This window comes from Pongo pygmaeus, chromosome 16 (genome assembly GCF_028885625.2).
Source record: "Pongo pygmaeus isolate AG05252 chromosome 16, NHGRI_mPonPyg2-v2.0_pri, whole genome shotgun sequence".
Taxonomy (NCBI): Eukaryota; Metazoa; Chordata; class Mammalia; order Primates; family Hominidae; genus Pongo; species Pongo pygmaeus.
The window spans coordinates 38,026,319-38,048,805 of NC_072389.2; the positions used below are offsets into that span (position 1 = coordinate 38,026,319).

Consider the following 22,487-nt stretch of genomic DNA (forward strand, 5'->3'; position numbering starts at 1 on the left):
TCAGGAACCAAATGAGAAAAGTGCAGAAAAAGCAGTAGAGGATGATATCAAAGAGGACAGGTGAAGAAACACCAGGCACCTTCATTTCTTTTCCTATGCATGAGGCCAAACCTAACAACCAAGCAAAGAAATAAAGGCATTTATAACTCATAGACAAAGGCACTCATTCTTTATTTTCTCTTGGTTTCAGAAGAAATGCCACCTCTTTCTTCCCAGAATCTCCTGGGTCCCTGATTTCGCTGTCTTCCACATTCTCAGGAACACTTTTCTCATCAACTTATTCCTTCTGGGCAGCTCCCTGCTTTACCTATTTAGGTCTCTTGCTGGAAATGCTGGACTGCTCAGGCTGTTTCCTGCACCATCTACATCTACTGCATATTGATTCTCATATGCTGCATAGTAACTTGACAAATATTACCCTATATGATCTAAACAACACTGTGATAAAGGTAGGAGCCCCAACTTCTGGACCATCGAAAATCACAATCTAGGAAGCATCAGGGCTGTGACTCAAAACTGAGTCTTCTGCTGCAGCAGCTTCGTGTTCTTTCTCCTCCGCAGGACTGTCTCTTGACACTGGTCAAGATGCAGGCAGTAGACTGTTTCTATCTAAACATTACAAACGACTTGGCTTGCTGTCAGAGAACTAACTTTAAATGGCTAAAATCGCTTGATAAATGGTGTGAAAATTTTATGGTCCTTCCGTCAGACACCGTAATTTATTATCACATAATGCACAGTTAGAAGAACCAAAAGAAACCATCCCACAAGGGCAAACAATGTGGAGGCAGTGGCCCTTTGACACTCAAAGGCCACAGGCATTATATGGATCCAATAAGAAAGCTGCTTCTACGAGCAAAAGAACAACCTCTTGATCTTGCAAAATGTTTTTGGACACCTAAAGGCTCTTTTATTACTGTGGCTGATTAAAATGAAAAGTTTAAACGACTAAAATGTTCTTTTTGATGAGTTTTTACCATGAACTATAGACTTTGTAGTCCAGTGGGATTCAAGCCCTTTGATCCTGCGTACTCACATAAATTCAGAGTCATAAAACAACATTGGATTTGATTTTACTAGTGTAGCTGATGTTGCCAGATTTGTAATGCAATCTTGTTTTCTCCCCTCCTTGTTTTTGAGCCCATCCACCACTGTTTTATAGCAAAAGGAAAGGAGTTTCCATTTGGTTTTGGCAATCAAGTTTCAAGACTGAGCCACTTTTCTAGAACGTTGGAATTTTACAGAAAAATTATGGTACTGTATTGTATCCATCAAAATGGGAATCAATGTTAGTTTTGCGTGCTGAAAATAAAGTATCAAAAAGAAAACCCTCTTTCTCATTATAATAATCACAGATTTTCATTACTTAAGATCGTTAGAGGATGATGTGGTTGAGAACAATAGTATAAGTATGAAGTAGAAAAACTGGTGTTATTTAGTGTTTATAAATTTCCCTCAGGGCTAACTGAAAATAAATTAGAAATATCAAAAGATGCCCAACTTATTCATCAGTGGCAGATTATAGATCATATCTTAGTTTACAAACTTAATAAAAAGGACTGGTATCTGTGGCAGAAATAAAGAAAATGTTCGATAAGACATGTTTAACAAAAAGACATGCAGTAAATATAACTTACATGTTTAATTCACTTTCTTCTAATATCCTAATCATTTTCCTGTGTGTATGTGCAATATCATATTCCTATAACTCCTAAGACATGAAATTTTTACTATAAAGTCTATGAGAGAATAAGAAGACAATTTTATTAAACCTATGTTACAAAGACCAAAACAATCAATAGTGGGTCATAAAAATCGTTCATTTTTACAGAGTAAAATATCAGTTTGGGCTCAGTTAGAGAGATCAATGTATATTTAGCCTATTCACTAGACCAAGGAATACTAATTTAACAGTTTTCACCAACTTTATTTTTCATGGATTGCCTGAAAGATGAAACATTTCTCGCCAAGATTGTTCTGTAAGTGACACAGGACATAAGGGTCATGCGATACTTCAACAATTCTAATTGGAAAAGAGTCACCATGTAAGGGATGCTTCATTCTCCTAGGGACAATGCCTTGTGACATTTTCAGCTCCAGTCTCTTAACACCTGCTGAGGCCCCAGTGAACATTTCAGAATATGATTCATCCAGAGAAATATCATTCCAATACACATTCACTTCCTTGCCATTTCGTATGAATATATTATATTAAGCCATATAAATTGCTGTTTTATAAGTCAAATAGGTCAAATATCAGCAATTTAATGCAGTTCAACTTATAAACTTCATTTAGCAAATTTGAAAATTATCATTGTTCTATGTTTTCTCAGTTAATCCTTTAAATTATGTTTAAAGGATCTATTTGCCGTAGATAAGGGTCATGCCATATACAGTATTAAAACAAAACAAACAGAACTGTGTTATACAGACACCTACTGCAGCTTTCAAAGACAGTACAAGAAACTGCCCCCTGTCTACAGAGACAAGTAATTGTTCTGGTGGTGTGTATATCAAATTAAGATGAGAAGTGTATCCAGTTAACAAGAGCTTTCTCATTTCAGGCTCAAAAGGGTAGTGTGTTGTCAGCACCTTCTTCCTCCCTATTAATTCATTCAAGAATTATTTATTGTATATTTACCATGTTCCAGAGGGAGAATCAAGCTGTGAACATTTATAGACAAGCAACAATGACAGTTTTCATGGTCCCAGCTTTAGCAGAAGCAATCATCAGCACCGGTAGAAAGTCAGTTCTTGTTGTCAGAGAGCATAAATTCTCTCTTGACCCTATCTTAGTCAGAGCCACTACAATCTCTGACTTGGACAGCTGCAATACTCCCTGCTGTCCTCTCCACACCCTCTCCGGCCTCCTCAACTTGTCCTCTGCAACAGCAGCTGGGGGGGTCTTTTGGAAATGCAAACCTGCTCATGTCACATACTTCTCTGCTCAGAATTAGTCCGTAGATTCTAACTGTTCTGAAAATGAAATTGGGAAACCTTAAAAAGATGTACAAGGCCCTTCCAGAATCTTGCCTCTTGCCTTTCTCCACTGCACTGTTTTCAACCCGTGGGCCATCATCAATCAGTGAGACAGCATATTAACATATCAATTTCTGCTTTATCCAGAGCATTTTTAGTAAGAGTTGAATATATCGGAGTATGTTACATGTAATAAATTCTGTTGAATAGAACTCATTCCTCTCTCTCACACACACACACAAACACACACACATACAGACACACACACACACGTAACCTGGGTCTCGATATAAAATACATTTCTTATTCTGGGTTGCAGTATAAAAAGGTTGAAAAAATCCTACTCCAGAGCTACATTTCCCACCTCTCTCCTGTTTTTCCTGTGCTTTGGCCACACAAGGCTTCCCTGCAGTTCTCCAAACAAGCCAAGCTTCTCTTCACTCTTCAAACCTCTGCTTAAAGGTCAGTTCCTAAGAGTATCCTTGTCTGGACCCATGTATCTTAATTAGACCCCATCAGAGCAGCTCCACAGCACTCATCATCTTATATTAATTGGCTGATTATTTTATCAATATCTGTTTCTCTGAATGGACTACAAGCTCCAAGACAGTGGGGCCTATTATCTGTCCTGCTCTCTGGAGCACCTAGCACAGTGCCTGGCATCCAGGAAGTACTTAATCAATACATACTGAATGAATGAGAAAGACCTCTATTTCCTTTTGATGATTCCATTATTAGATGAAACGGATGATCAATTTCATAAAGCATTATTTTTAAGGTGGTCCTTTGTCATTTGTTATATAGAATGTACCTATATATTTACAGCCATAAACATAGCATGTACTGTCTCTGTAAGCAGATTAAGCATTGCCTATGAGTATGGACTTATGTGCACTTTGCTGTGTATGTTTTTCTGTAAAATAAACTAACAATGAGTTTTCATGTGTTTAAAGCAAAAACTCTTAGCATAAAACTGGAATGTGCTTCAATCATCAAAATATATCTAGAAAGTTAAGAGAAAAAGGGTCAAACTGACCTCCAGTGGTGAGACTGTGGAATGACTCCTAAAGTAATTGTAAAATACTCAGCCTATCACACAGAAGCATATATATATATGTATATATGCAAAACATATTTCTCAATTAATACTTTAAATTATGTTTATTATACCAATTTTCAGGAGATATAGGTCATGCCATATATTGTATCAAAACAAAATTAGCAAAAGTGTATTACATAGACACCTACAACAGTTTTCCGAGATAGTGTATGAAACTGCCACAATCAGAAAATCTAAGTCTTGGAAAGAATCTTAGCTGAGATCTGAGACCTAACATCAGCAAATTCTATAAAAAGTTGATAATTTAAAAATGTTAACACTCAAAAAGTCTCTCCCTCCATTAGTCTCTGTGTAGTATTAGGTCCTCAGTGTAAGCTGAGTGTTATTTAGCCTTTATGGTATAAATTCTGTTTTCCCAACTAAATAGTAAATCCTCTGAGTACAGAACCTATATGAGGCTTAAATAAAATAATCTGTGGTAAATGCTAAGTGTAGTGTCTGGCATATAGCAATATGCAACAAATGTTATCTGTTATTATCATTATTACCATCATTACTAAATGATGTTTTATCTCTAGCATATCTCTTGTATTTCACACGTGCTCAATTGGTGTTTACCAATCATTAAGAGAGATAAAGTGTAAGAAGCCAAGTTATGTACATGAAATTATAGTTTAGAAAATTTGTCTTTACAGCAAAAACAATTTTAACACGCAATTATCTTACTCAGAACCGTTCCCCAGATCTGTGTTTTAACTCTTAGGCTGCTTATACATATTCAGATGTTTCCTTCATAAAATCACAGCAACAGTAATATTTCTTAGGAAGAGGCAATAATGGAAATGAGCACATCATATTTTTATAACATATTAAAAGCAATGCTCATCGGAGAATTAGACGTAACAGTAAATACGGAATGTTTCTCTTTTACCTCGGCACATAGCTTATATTGAACAAACTTTACCACCAAAAAATACACTTTGACAGCCACAGACTTACAGTAAACTGAACATGCCACTCCTCATAATAAATACAATCGTTATGACAGATTGGTCATCTACCACATGCCATTGTGGCCCAGTCCCACCCTAAGCTATCCCAACAGTTGTAATCAGTCAAAATGACCAAGTTACAACATTGTCGCACCCACTTTAAAGGTGAGAAGCTGAAGCTCAGAAAGGTTTAAATAATTTCTTCAAGACCACACATCTAGTAGACAGCAGAAACAGGATTCAAACTCAGGGAGGATTACACACCTGTTTTTCTATCCCACTATCCTGCCTAGGGTTACATCGCATTTTGTTTAATGAATGGTCACTTGACTTCATTATATGAGTTTATGCTTCAGCATGTTCTGATTCTAAGGGCCATCACTCCTAAGGACAAATATCTACCCAAAGATAGATGAGAGGCAAAGGTCAATCCAGAATCAAAGTCACATCAGGAATATTCTCGCTAGGCAAGGACCTTTAAGATCTTCCAGAGGCAGTTCAGTGTACAAGGTAAGACAGCCACCTCATAATGGTGTAATAGCTCATTCACTCCTTATATATAAAGACTGGCACATAGTAAATGCTCAATAAGTACCAAATATTATTATTGTTATTCCTCCAGGACACAGAGGAAGCTACAACAAATTGCAGTGAAATGGTCAAAGCACACATAATGTTATGTGCGTATACACACAAACACACAATAAATTCACACTATGAATTCCAAAGTCTATGAGGCTGGACTTGTTAGAAGCAGCAACTAGTACCATTTATCACACATGAACACACCATACAAGGAGGTGGCAGCACAGAGAACACAGCTGAATCACTCCATAGGCCTGTTAAGGAATCAGTAGTGTTGGGTATCAGGGACTATACTGGAGAAGATTAAAGTTAAAGAACAGCTGAGCCCCGATGTTCAAATTACAAAAATCGTCGAAGAAGTAAGGAGCTGGCAAGCTGCATAGAAGTTTAGCCACAGTATTTTTTCACCCAATTTACAATCTTGGAAATTAACTTCTATGAGATTCAGGTTTCAAATCTGTAAGATAAATACAGGCAAACATCAAGATTATGGTGACAAGTATTAGAGGCACTTCCTCAAACTGGGCTCAGGACCAGCTATGAGAAATAAAGCTGGAAAGAGAAATTTCCTACCTGCTCCTTTCTTCTGTACCTCAGTAGGAAGAACAGAACACCTTATTTCTGAAACCAGTGAAATAAAAATAAAAGAACTCTATTGCTTATTTTTCTCTTTCCCAACACTACAGAAATAGCATCTTTTTTTTTTTTTTTTTTTTTTTTAAATCACGTGGGGAGCTTGTACAGGGTAGGAATAAAGATGATCTGCACAGGTCTTTGACACAGGACGAGAGAAAAAATTAAAAGTTAAAAAACCATTATACTAGACAGTGAATACATATCAAATTTAGAAACCAGGCAGACCTGGTTGATAAATCTAGCCATCCTACTGACCAGCTGTGAAAGCTCAGGATTGCACTTTACTCTGCCGGGTCTCAGGCAGTTCGAAATTATCTATGTGAAGCACTGAGCATGGTACCTGGCACAGAGCTAGTACTTCCTTCTCAGTAGCTAGGATTATAAACATCTCCAATTAAGTCAAAAAGCACGGGGTGTTCAGCATTTAATCTCTCATGTCAACAAAATCTCTTACCATGCCTTCCTGAAAATGTTCTAGAACACAGACCATACCCAATTTTTTATAGTAAGAGCTCATCTTTCACTTACACTTCCAAAGCCTGCTGCCCTTTCAATTCCATCAACAGCCTTTTCAGGAAAGGACAGAAGAGAGGAAGAAAGGGAAAGGGGAAGAAGGAAAGAAAAGGGAAAAGAAAAACAAATGTAAATGTCCATAAATATCTAAAAGCTCAAGGAATTTTGCTTTGTATCCATATGTTCATGAAAAAAATAAATGTTACTCACCCTCTTTATCCTCTATATCAGAAGTCAACAATCTCAAATGTCTACAGGCTCCAGGCAATCAACATAAGTAGAGGAGCCTGGCCATAAGACAACAGTAAGTGTGGGGCAGTATTTTGGCAACTAGAGTATACATGCTTTATTTGAAAATTATTCAAAGGAACTTTTTAAATGTTATTGTACACAATGAATAAACGTCTCTGGGCTGTATTTGATGGTATCACAAATTTAAGAATTCTGCAGCTTTCCTAATGCTATCCCCCAAATAGCCTTCTACCTAAATACTGTAAGTCATGAAGAAATTTCTAGCAATGTCCAGTCAGATCAATTAACAACTATTTATTCAATTTCAGCTAGTTGCCTAGCACTGATCTAGGTAACATGGGAAAAGAAAATCCCCTAGGACTTTGGATTGAGTTGGGATAGATGCAGGGGCCCACTCTTTTCCCAGGCCAGAAATGATAGAACTTTGGAGCTAGAAGGAAACTTACACCAGCTACTCCAATGCTTTTACTTTATAGCTGAAGAACCTAATATTTAAGAGTGATGTGTGATTGTATAGAATTTATAGGATTATTGAGTGAGGCAGGACAAGTCTGGAGAGAAGGAAACACTCCCCGTGGTGCTCTACCATGCTTTCTCCTGTTTCATGAAGAGTCAAAAGCAATGGCCAACACACAGAAAGTCAGTGGTTCCAGCAATAGCCTGTCACCTAATGTCAAAAAACTTTTGCAATAAAAAGAAAATTGTCTTGGTCCACCTGTATTGACTCATGTTCAGAGGTTTAGACTCAGCAGAAATGATTAAAGGCCGATGGTGCATGAGGGAAATGTCTAAAATCATCATTGGCCCCCATGATACAAATGAGCAATCAACATTCTACAACAGCCTCCTTCTGTATCTGAATTGTCTAAAGGCAAGACAGTATCTTGAAGGCTGAGACAAAGGGCTCCTTTTCCATGAAAATTCAAGTCCAAATGTACCTACTGGATTCTGGGTAGCCAGTTGCCCAAGAGGAATCTCAACACTAGTAAACCAGCAAATCTCGTAACCTCACAACATTTCATGGTCACACTGAAATGATGAATTAACATATTTCTCAATATTTTCTATTTTTTCCTTTTTGGCATCTCAGTAATGAATTACAATAAGATCAGCACTTAGGAGAATACCATAAGGGTTTTATGAAATCATCATATTTCATACTTGTGAAAGTTTGGTTTATTGGCCTACAAATTATTCCCTTTCCCTCACAGTATTATCTGGGAATTAAGAGATTTAAATGTATTGTGTTAATAATGAAGAATATAAAAAAACGGAACAGGCTCGGGATTTATGTCTTTATAAACTTCGTTGTATCAGCTCAAATAGAGTCTGCACTCAACTCTGTTTCAACAGCAATGTGTAAACTATTAGAAATGGATCAGTGGAATGTGTTGGAGACAGTAAAATGAGGAAGTCTACAAGTCTTTCTTAATGGAGGCCAGCATACCATTTCATTCTCTTGGGGACAAAAAGGTACAATTTAAGCTGATTTTCAGTTTGGCATTGATCCCTGGATTATTTTGCAGTGGGAGTTACCACACTAGAAATGTGATTGCATTGCACAATGAGCAGGGGCCTGCCAGAGGCTATCGCTCAGTGAAGTTTCACCTAAATTAGGAAATATGCATGTGATAAATGGGGTAAACGAAAAAGGTTCCCGTAAAGGAAATGTCACTGTTGGCTGCTTCTTTGTCTTGCATCCCACAACCCAAAGAACATTAGTTAAAAACAGATACAACAATCTGTCGTTTCCAAGTCCTCTACTTTCAAACTGCTTAAGGTGTTGGTCAAAAATGATATTCTTAAGCTACCCAGCTCCTCACAAGCCAGACAAAAAGCATGTATTTTTCTTTCTTCCCCTTTCAAAATTGAAGAAGTAGAGATCCAAAGAAGTCCTACTAATCCCATGCTCAGGCTTCCCTTTTGTCATAAAAGATTTGGGCATCCTACAGAGTTTCACTTACCTTTCCAGAGCTGCATCCCTTCACGGAGTGACACATCTGAAAAGACACTGGAAGATTAGAGGGCTACATTCAGAGTGTAACTGAAAACCTGAACACATTGCTCCACAGAGGCAAGTAGATGGACTAGAGACCTGCTGACTAGGAAGAACTTCTACAAGTAACTAAAAGGTTAAAAATGGGAGGCGGTGGCTGGGCGTGGTGGCTCATGCCTGTAATCCCAGCACTTTGGGAGGCTGAGGTGGGCGGATCACGAGGTCAGGAGATCAAGACCACCCTGGCTAACACGGTGAAACCCCATCTCTACTAAAAGTACACAAAATTAGCTGGGCGTAGTAGCGGCTGCCTGTAGTCCCAGCTACTCGGGAGGCTGAGGCAGGAGAATAGCGTGAACCTGGGAGGCAGAGCTTGCAGTGAGCCAAGATCCTGCCACTGCACTCCAGCCTGGGCGACAGAGCCAGACTCCATCTCAAAAAAAAAAAAAAAAAAAAAGGAAGCAGTGTAAATAGTAGGAATTTAGGGCTGGGCATAGTGGCTGACACCTGTAACCCCAACATTTTGAGAAAGAGGCTGAGGTGGGCGATGGCTCATGCCCAAGAGTTCAAGACCAGCCTGGGCAACATGGCGAAACTCCATCTCTATAAAAACAAAATAAAGTAATAAATAATAAATAAAGGATGTAACCTGAACTCAGGAAGTGGATTATACGTTGAGAAAATAAGATTATATTAATCAATTACGGTAGTATCCCAAACAATGCGTTTCTTGGAGAAAAAGGATTATGTTGGAAATAAGCTATATAGTATTCTCTTTATACTTCTTCCCTGTACGTGGTAAAGCTCAAACAAAGCAATAGATATTTCTCAAATATATTTGACCATGAAAACTTTTTGTCAAGAGGCATTTCAAAGTATCACTGTTCAGTGGATTCTGCCTTGGGAAAACCTGGTTTAGATCACCCTGATATAAAGCACACAGGCACAAGAATAGCAGGAAGATCACAGACAAGTCACTCAAAGAATAAATCCATGGCCGCGCACAGTGGCTCACGGCTGTAATCCCAGCTCTTTGGGAGGCCGAGGCGGGTGGATCACTTGTGGTCAGGAGTTCAAGATCAGCCTGGCCAACATGGCCAAACCCTGTCTCAACTAAAAATACAAAAATTAGCTGGGTGTGGTGGCACATGTTTGTAATTGCAGCTACTCAAGAGGCTGAGGCAGGAGAATTGCTTAAATCTGGGAGGCGGAGGTTGCAGTGAGCCAAGATCACAGCATTTCAATCTAGCTTGGGCAACAAGAGTAAGACTCCGTCTCAAGAAGAAAAAAAAAAGTGTAGTAATTTACATTTACCTTCCCCTTATAGTTCAAAACCAAAGATTTATTGATTATTTAAATGAATCAATTTCTGGCACATGTTTATACACCTTTACTTAAATACTTGGATGATTTTGCCATTCAAATCTCCAGTGGGAGAGTGGCTGCATGTCAGACATTTCCCATGACTTCACTGTTTTCTGTCATTTATAATATCCACAACATAATTCTTCAGTTTTGTCCAAGTGCGTCCTTCATTTAGCAAACTCTGCCTTGAGAGTTTATGCTCACTTCATGGTACCTGGCATCACCTGCTTCATTTTCCAATTTGGGATAATTCTGCTAACTTTATTTTTGAAAAGGCAGCACCTCACCTTACATGGTTTCACTTGTTTGAGAAACTTTTGTAAGTGGTAGCCATTGCACAGCAAGTTGACAGCTGGGTAGAAACATAGTTTAGGTATGTCCTACTAAGACATGTAATAAAATTGATTCTCCCAGTAACAATACTAACAGTTATCTCTTTGAGATTGCTTAGGAGCAGAATTGAAAATCATCATTATCACTATTTGGCAGATCATTTTTCTGTGCAGTAAATCTTTTCCCTTATCAAAGTCCAAGATATTATTTTATGCATGATGCAGGATGACAATGAGAAAGGACTGGGGTTTTGAAGTTAGGACTTCATTCAACTCCTTGCAATGTGACCTTGAGAAATTAATCAGCTTCTTTGACACTTAGTTTTCTCAGTTTTAGCAACTGAACAATAATAGTGATAATATTGACTGTGATGATACCACCCTTCCTGGGTTGTTCAATATGATATACACCCTATAGTACCAGTTACATAGCACATACTCAAGCAGATACTATTTCTCATAATCAGGCAACTTGAGTTTAGAGTGCTCTTTGTGCTATTTTTTTGGTTGAGGACATATTTGGGACATGGGACTTTCCTCCTCCTCCCCCCCCCACCCCCCCCCCCTTGAGTTTAGTGTGGTCTTTGTGCTTTTTTTCTGGTTGAGAACATATTTGGGACATCAGACTTTCCTCCTCCTCCCCCACCCCCTCCCCCTCCTCCTTTGAGTTTAGAGTGGTCTTTGTGCTTTTTTTCTGGTTGAGAACATATTTGGGACATTGGACTTTCCCCCTCCCCCCCTCCCCCCTCGTCACTTGAGTTCAGAGTGGTCTTTGTGCTTTTTTTTTGGTTGAGCACGTATTTCGGACATTGGACTTTCCCCCTTCTCCTCCCTCCTCCTCCCTTGAGTTTAGAGTGATCTTTGTGCTTTTGTTTTGGTTGAGGACATATTTGGGACATTACACTTTCCTCCTCCCCCTCCCCCCTCCTCCCCCCTTGAATTTAGAGTGGTCTTTGTGCTTTTTTTTTTGGTTGAGGACATATTTGGGACATTGCACTTTCCTCCCGCCCCCGTCCTCCCCTCCCCCCCCCCCTTGAGTTTAGAGTGATCTTTGTGCTTTTTTTTTTTGTTGAGCACATATTTGGGACATTGGAATTCCCTCCTCCTCCTCCTCCTCCCCCCCCTCCTCCCCTCCTCCTCCTCTTCCTCCTCCTCCATTGAGTTTAGAGTGGTCTTTGTGCTTCTTTTTTGGTTGAGGACATATTTCGGACAGTGGACTTTCCTCCTCCCCTTCCCCCCTTCCTCCTCCTCCTCCCCCCACCCCCTCCTCCTCCCTTGAGTTTAGAGTGGTCTTTATGCTTTTTTTATTGGTTGAGGACATATTTGGGACATTGCACTTTCCTCCTCCCCCTCCCCCCCTTCCTCCTCCTCCCCCCCTTCCTCCTCCTCCCCCCCTTCCTCCTCCTCCCCCCTTCCTCCTCCTCCCCCCCTTCCTCCTCCTCCCCCCTTCCTCCTCCTCCCCCTCCCCCTTCCTCCTCCTCCCCCTCCCCCCTCCTCCCTTGAGTTTAGAGTGGTCTTTGTGCTTTTTTGGTTGAGCACATATTTGGGACATTCCACTTTCCTCCTCCTCCTCCTCTTCATCCTCCTCACTTGAATTTAGAGTGGTCTTTGTACTTTTTTTTTGGTTGAGGACATATTTGGGACATTGAACTTTCCTTCTCCCCCTCCCCCCTCCTCCCCTCTCCCCGCCCCGCCTTGAGTTTAGAGTGGTCTTTGTGCTTTTTTTTTTGGTTGAGGACTATTTGGGACATTGGACTTTCCTCCTCCCCCTCCCCCTCCCTCCTCCTCCCCCTTCCTCCTCCTCCCCTCTCCCCCACTTCCCCCTCCTCCTCCTCCTCCCTTTAGAGTGGTCTTTGTGCTTTTTGGTTGAGCACATATTTGGGACATTGGACTTTCCTCCTCCTCCTCCTCCTCCTCTTCCTCCTCCTCACTTGAGTTTAGAGTGGTCTTTGTGCTTTTTTTTTTGGTTGAGGACATACTTGGGAAACTGGACTTTCCTCCTCCTCCTCCTGCTCCTCTCCCCCTCCTGCCCTCCTCCCTCCTCCTCCTCTCGAGTTTAGAGTGGTCTTTGTGCTTTTTTTTTGGTTGAGCACATATTTGGGACATTGCACTTTCCTCCTCCCCCTTCCTCCCTCTTCCTCCTCCTCCTACCCCATTCCCCCTCCTCCTCCCTCCTCCCTTGAGTTTAGAGTGGTATTTGTGCTTTTTTTTTGGTTGAGGACATATTTGGGACATTGGACTTTCCTCCTCCCCCTCCCCCCTCTTCTTCCTCCTCCCCCCTCCTCCCCTCCTCCTCCTCCCTTGAGTTTAGAGTGGTCTTTGTGCTTTTTTTTTTTTGGTTGACCACATATTTGGGACATTGGACTTTCCTCCTCCTCCTCCTCTTCCTCCTCCTCCCTTGAGTTTAGAGTGGTCTTTGTGCTTTTGTTTTTGGTTGAGGACATATTTGGGACATTGGACTTTCCTCCTCCCCCTCCCCTCTCCCCCACTTCCTCCTCCTCCCCTCTCCCCCCCCTCCTCCCTTTAGAGTGATCTTTGTGCTTTTTTTGTGGTTGAGCACATATTTGGGACATTGGACTTTCCTCCTCCTCTTCCTCTTCCTCCTCCTCCTCCTCTTCCTCCTTCTCACTTGAGTTTAGAGTGGTCTTTGTGCTTGTTTTTTGGTTGAGCACATATTTGGGACATTGCACTTTCCTCCTCGCCCTCCCCCCTCCTTCCCTCCCCACTCTCCCCCTCCTCCTCCTCCTCCCTTGAGTTTAGAGTGGTCTTTGTGCTTTTTTTTTTGGTTGAGCACATATTTGGGACATTGGACTTTCCTCCTTCCCCTCCCCCCCCCTCCTTCTCCCCCCCCACCTCCTCCTCCTCCTTCTCCCCCCCTCCCCCCCTCCCCCCCTTCCTCCTCCCTTGAGTTTAGAGTGGTCTTTGTGCTTTTTTTTTGGTTGAGGACATATTTGGGACATTGGACTTTGCTCCTCCTCCTCCGCCTCCCCCCTCCCCCCCCTCCTCCCTTGAGTTTAGAGTGGTCTTTGTGCTTTTTGTCTGGTTGAGAACATATTTAGGACATTGGACTTTGCTCCTCCTCCTCCTCCTCCGCCTCCCCCCTCCCCCCCTCCCCCTCCTCCTCCCTTGAGTTTAGAGTGGTCTTTGTGCTTTTTGTCTGGTTGAGAACATATTTGGGACATTAGACTTTCCTCCTCCTCCCCCCCTTCCCCTCCCCCTGTCTTCCTCCCTTAAATTTAGAGTTATCTTTGTGCTTTTTTTTTTGGCTGAGCACATATTTGGGACATTGGACTTTCCTCCTCCTCCTCCTCCTCGTCCCTTGAGTTTAGAGTGGTCTTTGTGGTTTTTTTTTTTGGTTGAGGACATATTTGGGACATTGGACTGTCCTCCTCCTCCCCCTCCCCCTCCCCCTTCCTCCTCCTCCTCCCCTTCCCCCTTCTTCCTTCCCCCCTCCCCCTCCTCCTTCCCCCCTCCTCCTCCCTTGAGTTTAGAGTGGTCTTTGTGCTTTCTTTTTGGTTGAGCACATATTTGGGACATTGGACTTTCCTCCTCCTCCTCCCCCTCCTCCCTTGAGTTTAGAGTGCTCTTTGTGCTTTTTGGCTGAGCACATATTTGGGACATTGGACTTTCCTCCTCCTCCTCCTCCTCATCCCTTGAGTTTAGAGGGGTCTTTGTGGTTTTTTTTTGGTGGAGGACGTATTTGGGACATTGGACTGTCCTCCTCCTCCTCCTCCTCCCCCTCCCCTTTCCTCCTCCTCCTCCCCTTCCCTTCTCCCTTCCCCCCTCCCCCTCCTCCTTCCCCCCTCCTCCCCTCTTGAGTTTAGAGTGGTCTTCGTGCTTGTTTTTTGGTTGAGGACATATTTGGGACATTGGACTTTCCTCCTCCTCCCCTTCCACCTCCCCCTCCCCCTCATCCTCGTCCTCTTCCTCTTCTTCTTCTTTTTTGATTCAAAGTCTCACTCCCTCGCTCAGGCTGGACTGTGGTGGTGCATGCATGCAGCCTGCTACACCTTTTGAAAAGCTAGTAGCAGGACCAGCCTTGTGCCCTTTCCATACTGCATCACTCAACAAATGCTGGCTGCGGAGCACACATGGAATAAAAAACCCTAAGCTCCCCCACTTACTGGCCATGGAACTACAGGGTAAAATAATCAACTGTCCAATCCAAATATTTTAGGTGGTAGGGCTTGCGTTTTGCTGGTGGGGGAAACTGAACAATTAAGAGTGATATCCCTTCAAGTGTATGGTTAAAACAAAATTGAAAGTTCGCTGCTTATTTAGGTTCTCTGCTTATTGAATCATGCTGTTTTCTTTAAATTCTATGAAAACATTCCAAAAAGCCCTAAATGTGATACTTATCAATTCTTGGACATGGTGACAGAATGAGTCACTTTTTCTTTTGTACTTTAAAAGCATGAAACCCTTCTTATTCTAGAAAGGCATGTTGAAGAAGTCTGGAAACCTATCTGACTTCTCCATAACTTGTATATGGAGAAAGAAAATCTAACAGACAATGATAGCTGCTGATGGAAATCACATGTAAAGCACCAACATAGTTTTCCCACTCACTATCTTCCACTAGGTCTGTGACAAAAGATGAGACTGCTACTTAGTGGAACAAAACAGGTAGGGGTGATATTCAGTGAGTACTCACAAGTACAGCTAGGCTGGGTTTTTGTCTGTTCGTTTTAGGAACAGCATTTATTTTTGACTGTGTTGATGCCAAACCAGTTGTCTCATTTTATTTTCAGTATCACCCAGAGTACAGGGGTAATTAATCAGGCAGGTAAAGTGGCCCAGAGAGCACCCTGGCACATGAGAGGTCATGCATCCTGGTGGAAGTGAATGCCTGCAACTTAGCCCCAGCAGGTTGAAGTCACACAAGAAAATAAGTCCTTTGTTGCCAGCTTCTCCAATTTTTAAAGCAGCAGCTAGAAATCCAGGTTTCATATAAAAATCTCCATATTTTAAAATATTTATTCCTAGTTCAATCTTTAAAACGCTGTGTTTGCCAAATGAAACACTTCTTTGGGTCAGATTAGAGAAGAGAGTTGCTGGTTTTCTACTGAGGGTTGTCCATCTGTGACTGTTAGAATAGTTTAAAACTACAGCTAAGTGTTCAACATACGAAAATCAATAAACACAATCCAGCAAATAAACAGAACCAAAGACAAAAACCACGTGATTATCTCAACAGATGCAGAAAAGGCCTTTGACAAAATTCAACAACCCTTCATACTGAAAACTCTGAATAAATTAGGTACTGATGGGACGTATCTCAAAATAATAAGAGCTATCTATGACAAACCCACAGCCAATATCATACTGAGTGGACAAAAACTGGAAGCATTCCCTTTGAAAACTGGCGCAAGACAGGGATGCCCTCTCACCACTCCTATTCAACATAGTGTTGGAAGTTCTGGCCAGGGCAATCAGGCAGCAGAAGGAAATAAAGGGCATTCAATTAGGAAAAGAGGAAGTCAAATTGTCCCTGTTTGCAGATGACGTGATTGTATATCTAGAAAACCCCATCGTCTCAGCCCAAAATCTCCTTAAGCTGATAAGCAACTTCAGCAAAGTCTCAGGATATAAAATCAATGTGAAAAAATCATAAGCATTCTTACACACCAATAACAGACAAACAGCCAAATCATGAGTGAACTCCCATTCACAACTGCTTCAAAGAGAATAAAATACCTAGGAATCCAACTTACAAGGGACGTGAAGGACCTCTTCAAGGAGAACTACAGACCACTGCTCAATGAAAAAAAAGAGGATACAAACAAATGGAAGAACATTCTATGCTCATGGGTAGGAAGAATCAATATTGTGAAAATAGCCATACTACCCAAGGTAATTTATAGATTCAGTGCCATCCCCATCAAGCTACCAATGACTTTCTTCAAAAAACTGGAAAAAACTACTTTAAAGTTCACATGGAACCAAAAAAGAGCCCACATTGCCAAGCCAATCCTAAGCAAAAAGAACAAAGCTGGAGGCATCACACTACCTGACTTCAAACTATACTACAAGGCTACAGTAACCAAAACAGCATGGTACTGGTACCAAAACAGACATATAGACCAATGGAACAGAACAGAGCCCTCAGAAATAATGTCGTGTATCTACAACCATCTGATCTTTGACAAACCTGATAAAAACAAGAAATGGGGAAAGGAATCTCTATTTTATAAATGGTGCTGAGAAAACTGGCTAGCCATATGGAGAAAGCTGAAACTGGATCCCTTCCTTACACTTTATACAAAAATTAATTCAAGATGGATTAAAGACTTACATGTTAGACCTGAAACCATAAAACCCTAGAAGAAAACCTAGGCAATACCATTCAGGACATAGGCATGGGCAAGGACTTCATGTCTAAAACACCAAAAGCAATGGCAACAAAAGCCAAAATTGACAAATGGGATCTAATTAAACTAAAGAGCTTCTGCACAGCAAAAGAAACTACCATCAGAGTGAACAGGCAACCCACAGAATGGGAGAAAATTTTTGCAACCTACTCATCTGGCAAAGGGCTAATATCCAGAATCTACAATGAACTCAAAACAAATTTACAAGTAAAAAACAAACAACCCCATCAAAAAGTGGGCGAAGGATATGAACAGACACTTCCCGAAAGAAGACATTTATGCAGCCAAAAAACACATGAAAAAATGCTCATCATCACTGGCCATCAGAGAAACGCAAATCAGAACCACAATGAGATACCATCTCACACCAGTTAGAATGGCGATCATTAAAAAGTCAGGAAACAACAGGTGCTGGAGAGGATATGCAGAAATAGGAACACTTTTACACTATTGGTGGGACTGTAAACTAGTTCAAGCATTGTGGAAGTCAGTATGGCGATTCCTCAGGGATCTAGAACTAGAAATACCATTTGACCCAGCCATCCCATTACTGGGTACATACCGAAAGGATTATAAATCATGCTGCTATAAAGACATATGCACACATATGTTTATTGTGGCACTATTCACAACAGCAAAGACTTGGAACCAACCCAAATGTCCAACAATGATAGACTGGATTAAGAAAATGTGGCACATATACACCATGGAATACTATGCAGCCATAAAAAAGGATGAGTTCACGTCCTTTGTAGGGACATGGATGAAGCTGGAAATCATTGTTCTCAGCAAACTATCGCAAGGACAAAAAACCAAACACTGCATCTTCTCACTCACAGGTGGGAATTGAACAATGAGAACACGTGGACACAGGAAGGGGAACATCACACACCGGGGACTGTTGTGGGGTGGGGAGGGGGGGGATAGCATTAGGAGATATACCTAATGCTAAATGATGAGTTAATGGGTACAGCACACCAACATGGCACATGTATACATATGTAACAAACCTGCATGTTGTGCACATGTACCCTAAAACTTAAAGTATAATAATAATAATTAAAAAAAAACCAAAAACTACAGCTAAGTGTATAAATCGGATGTACCACCCGGATGGCAATAGTGAGCCATGGTGGCCATGGCTTTAGCAATTAGGTAAAAATCATAAATGTGGGGCAAAAACAGTTGTTTAAGTGTACTAATATCATCAAAAGAGCAGATAATTTTTTTACAGATGGTTTTTAAAAATCTAAAGTACAGTTTGGAACATTTTTAATCTTTACTACTGTTAATCACACCTTAGTCTAACCTGTATTTTAAGTGCAGATCATGATCACAATATACTTTCCTTCTTCCATATACTCCTCTTTCCCATCTCCAATCTTTTCTTAGTTTGAGATATATAAGATCATAAGACTTTTGCAGAGACAGAATGAGATAATGTGCTTAGAACAATATCTAGCACACAGCAAGAATTAAAAAACTGTAAGCATCTTCTGTTACCATGAATATTATTCCACTGTCAAAGCCCTCGCCAGGCTGGTCTACAGTTTGTGGAAAGCTAGGGTTAACTGTTACAACTTGGCTGTTAACAAAACTTCCGCTTACAGAATCACTTCTGTTCCTGCCCCCTCTTTAGGAATCTGTGTCTTAAATTATCCCCCACCAATTTCAGTTCCTCTGAGGCAGCTGAGAATCTTTTTCACATCAGAACAAAGAAAAAGAAAGAGAGGTCTCCCTTTGTAACAAGAGAGATAAGGGCCTCCTCCTCTCCTTTTCTTCTAGGAGACAGAGGTACTTTTCCACTTTTTTCTTTCTTTGTGAAATTGACTCATTTTCTCTCCCTAACTACTTAAACTCTGCTGGATGGGTAGGGCTTGAATTCATACACCATAGTACTTATCGAATAATTTTCTGCTACTTGCAATAACATAACATATAATCCAATACACCGACTCAGTTATTTTTAAAAGCGCATTATCATTCATTGAAAAGAAGAATGTTTTCATACATCTGATAAGGGGTTAATATACAAAAAATATTTAAGGAATTCAAAGGCAAGAAAACAAACAGCCTGATTTAAAAATGAGCAAATAACCTGAAAATATATTTATCAAAAGAAGACACACAAAAGGGTCAACCAATATATGAAAAAAATGCTCAAACATCACTAATCACCAGGGAAATGCAAACTAAAACCACAATGAGATATCACTTCACAACTGTTAGAATGGCTATTGCCAAAAAAGACAAAAGATTACAAGTATTGGTGAGGATATAGAAAAAGAGAACCCGTGCACACTGTTGGTGGGAATGTAAACTAGTTTGTAGAAAACAGTGTGGAGGCTCCTCAAAAAAATTAAAACTAGAACTACCATATGACCCAGAAATCCCATTACTGGGTATATATTTAAAGGAAATGAAGTCAGTATGTTGAAGAGATACCTACACTCTCATGTTGATTGCAGTGTTATTCACAAAAGCCAAGATATGGAATCAATGTTGAGTGTCCATCAATGGACAAATGGTTAAAAAAAAATGTGGTTTATATACAAAATGGAATACTCTAGCCTTTAAAAAGGAAAAAAATAATCCTGTCATTTGCTAAATATGGATGAACCTAGAGAACATTATGTTACGTGAAATATGCCAAGCACAGAAAGACAGACACGGCATTACCCCATTTATGTGAGAAATCTAAAAAAGTCGAACTCGCAGGAACAGGGAGTAGAATGGTGGTTACCAGGGCCTGGGGCAGAGAGGGGTAAAAGGTGGGGAAGGATTAGGGAGATGTTGATGAAAGGAGACAAAATTTCAGTTAGACGTGAGAAATAAATTCAAGATGATCTTCTGTACAACATGGTGACTATAGTTCATTACCATGTATTGTATACTTTAAAATTTCTAAAAGAGCAGAGTTTTCATGCTCTCACCACATATAAATGATAAATATGTGAGGCAATGTATGTGAGGCAAAGTATGTATTAATTAGCTCAATTTAGTTACTCCACAACATATACATATTTCAAAACATGTCGTATACCATATATATACAATTTCTATTCGCAAACTAACAAATTTTTAGAAAAGAAATGTCTGATACACAGATTGATTAAATTAGCAAGTCATGAGTTAACATTAAATGAGGAAAAAATGTTACTGAAATTTTGCTGTCATTCTCTCCTGAAGCAGGGGGTTACTGCAGCCATCAGTAAACAAGTCTCAGTGCCTGATTCAGTACCCAGTTATTTGAAGTTAAGATTCTGAACTTTCTGCCACAGGCACTACAAGCAAATGCCAAATACAGGGAATGTCAACTAGATGGCAGCACAAGGGAAATGATCCCTCAGTCATTCCCGACTTCACAAAGGAGGATCAGGTCAACAATTTCCCAGCACTCTGGGGATACGGACGGGCTCAGAACAACTCCTCCTCCACCTCCAAGGGCTCCTTCCTTAAATTCTGTAATCTGCATCACATCATATTGCAGGGATGTGCTAAGAAACATACAGACATGAACACCCGAACAAGAGGAAGCTGAACAAACATAACTTCCATCGTACCAAGAAAAAAAAACTTCTACTATATTTTATATAACAGTAGAAGTCTATTCCATCTTCTCTTCTGCTTTAAAAATAAAATCATCATTTTCCAATCCAATCAAATGCATTTATGGTATTTTTTAAAATTAGAAATTGAATTCTATTAAAAACAGAATCCAAGGCTTTTCATTCCCTGTATAGACACAGTGCCTACTGCCAGCTGCAAGATGCGATGCTGTCTAGTTTTAACACTTCAACTCAAGAGGAGTATTTACTTCAGCATAGGAGAAAACCAAGTAACAGTTCTATAGAACCCATTCAGTAACATCAAAGAGGTATACCTGCAGGTTTTCAATTTCTTCTTTGTGCTCCCTCTTCAAGTGTAAAATAGCAGCTTGGTATTCTGTAAAATCAAAAGAGAAGCAAATTATAAAGAAGTATAAAATTAAGCACAAAATTTATCCAGTGGTCCTCTTAGAAATAAACTGACTAAAATAAATGCCACAATTTGACATCAACCTGACAAGAGATGTTAAAAATTGCAGAAAGATGGACAAGTAGTTCAGGGTAAAAGGTAAATTCCTTCCTTTTAGCGAACGCTGAATTATGAAAAGACACAAATTAAGCAGATGGGATAGGGTTAAAAGAAAAAAAAAAAAGGACGATGAGTGTGTTCCAGATAAACACTGGGTCAGGAGTTTGTATTTAAGGAGTTGGAAATTAAGTCCCCACAGAGGACAAATACAGACGTGTTAAGAGCAGACAGGGCAGGAAACAAAAGAAAACTTTCTATGTGAGATCAGAGCACTCTATTTTTAACTCTGTTTCAAAAAAGAAAAAAAAATCTCCATTTGAATGCAAGGCTAAGTAAGCACCCAGGGCTGATTTTAATCTTTATCTCAGAAAGTCAATACTATTTGTCATTTGGATGAGAGATTCTAGGGTGAATTGAGGCTGAAAGGACAAAAATAAATTGCTGGTCCAATTTTAATGTGAGTCTAATAATGTTTATTTCAACAATAAGTCCCAAGTGTACACAAGAACTCCAGCCAACCACTAAAACTATCATTCCGCTGGCTAAGCATGCAGCTGTCAAGACAACTTTATTTCCAGCAGAAATGCTAAGTGTGTGGGGTCATGGAACTATACAGGCTGCAGAGAACCACAAGACAAAATGCTATGAGCACACATTTTTGTGAGATAAGCCAATTATTTTACAAATGTGTTTGAGGTCATGAGTATGAGTAAGCAAGAAATAGTTTGACCTCATTTAAATATGTGTGAAAACCAGGCTATTTCTCCAAGTAGATTTCCTAAATCAGGCATTAAAGTTTGTGTTTTAATTAAAAAATGGATGAAGGAAATCATTGGCAAAGCCATGCCAGAAAAGTAGTGTTGCTGCTGATAATTATGGCTAGATAGACCTCTACTGTTGTGGGGAAGGTGTTCCACTGAGCTGTGAATCCATCAGAAAGTTCTGTGGGTTCTAAATCCAAATCATACCTTGACTGGTCTGGTAGTGACCACTTGTCATTATCCCCACCAGCACCACGATAATGCAAGCTACCACCATCTCTGCTAGATTAAAGCAGTATACTTCTGGTAGGGTGCCTGCTTCTACTTTTAGCACCACTGTAACTGATTCTCATCAAAGCAGACTGAGTGATCTACACAGACATGAACCAGATCATCTCATCCTTGGTTTTTCATGCAATTAGAGTGAAATCAGAGCTCTCTGTTGCAGCCCATAAAGACCTCCATGTCCTGGTTCCTACATATCTCTCCCTATCATTTCATACCACTCCTTCCCCTTGTTCATTACACTCCACGTACACTCGCTTTCTTGCCATTCCTTGAACTTGTC

General features: G+C 40.3%; 1 protein-coding gene across 3 annotated transcripts in view; it reads right to left on the reverse strand.

The window, feature by feature from the left end:
- FMN1 (formin 1) overlaps window positions 1-22,487 on the reverse strand; it is a 442,344-nt gene that overhangs the window by 232,973 nt on the left and 186,884 nt on the right. For all 3 annotated transcript variants that reach the window (XM_054450470.2, XM_054450471.2, XM_054450472.2), the window contains one exon: window positions 20,965-21,026. In XM_054450470.2, the coding sequence (XP_054306445.1) occupies window positions 20,965-21,026 (62 nt within the window). The remainder of the gene's footprint in view (window positions 1-20,964; window positions 21,027-22,487) is intronic.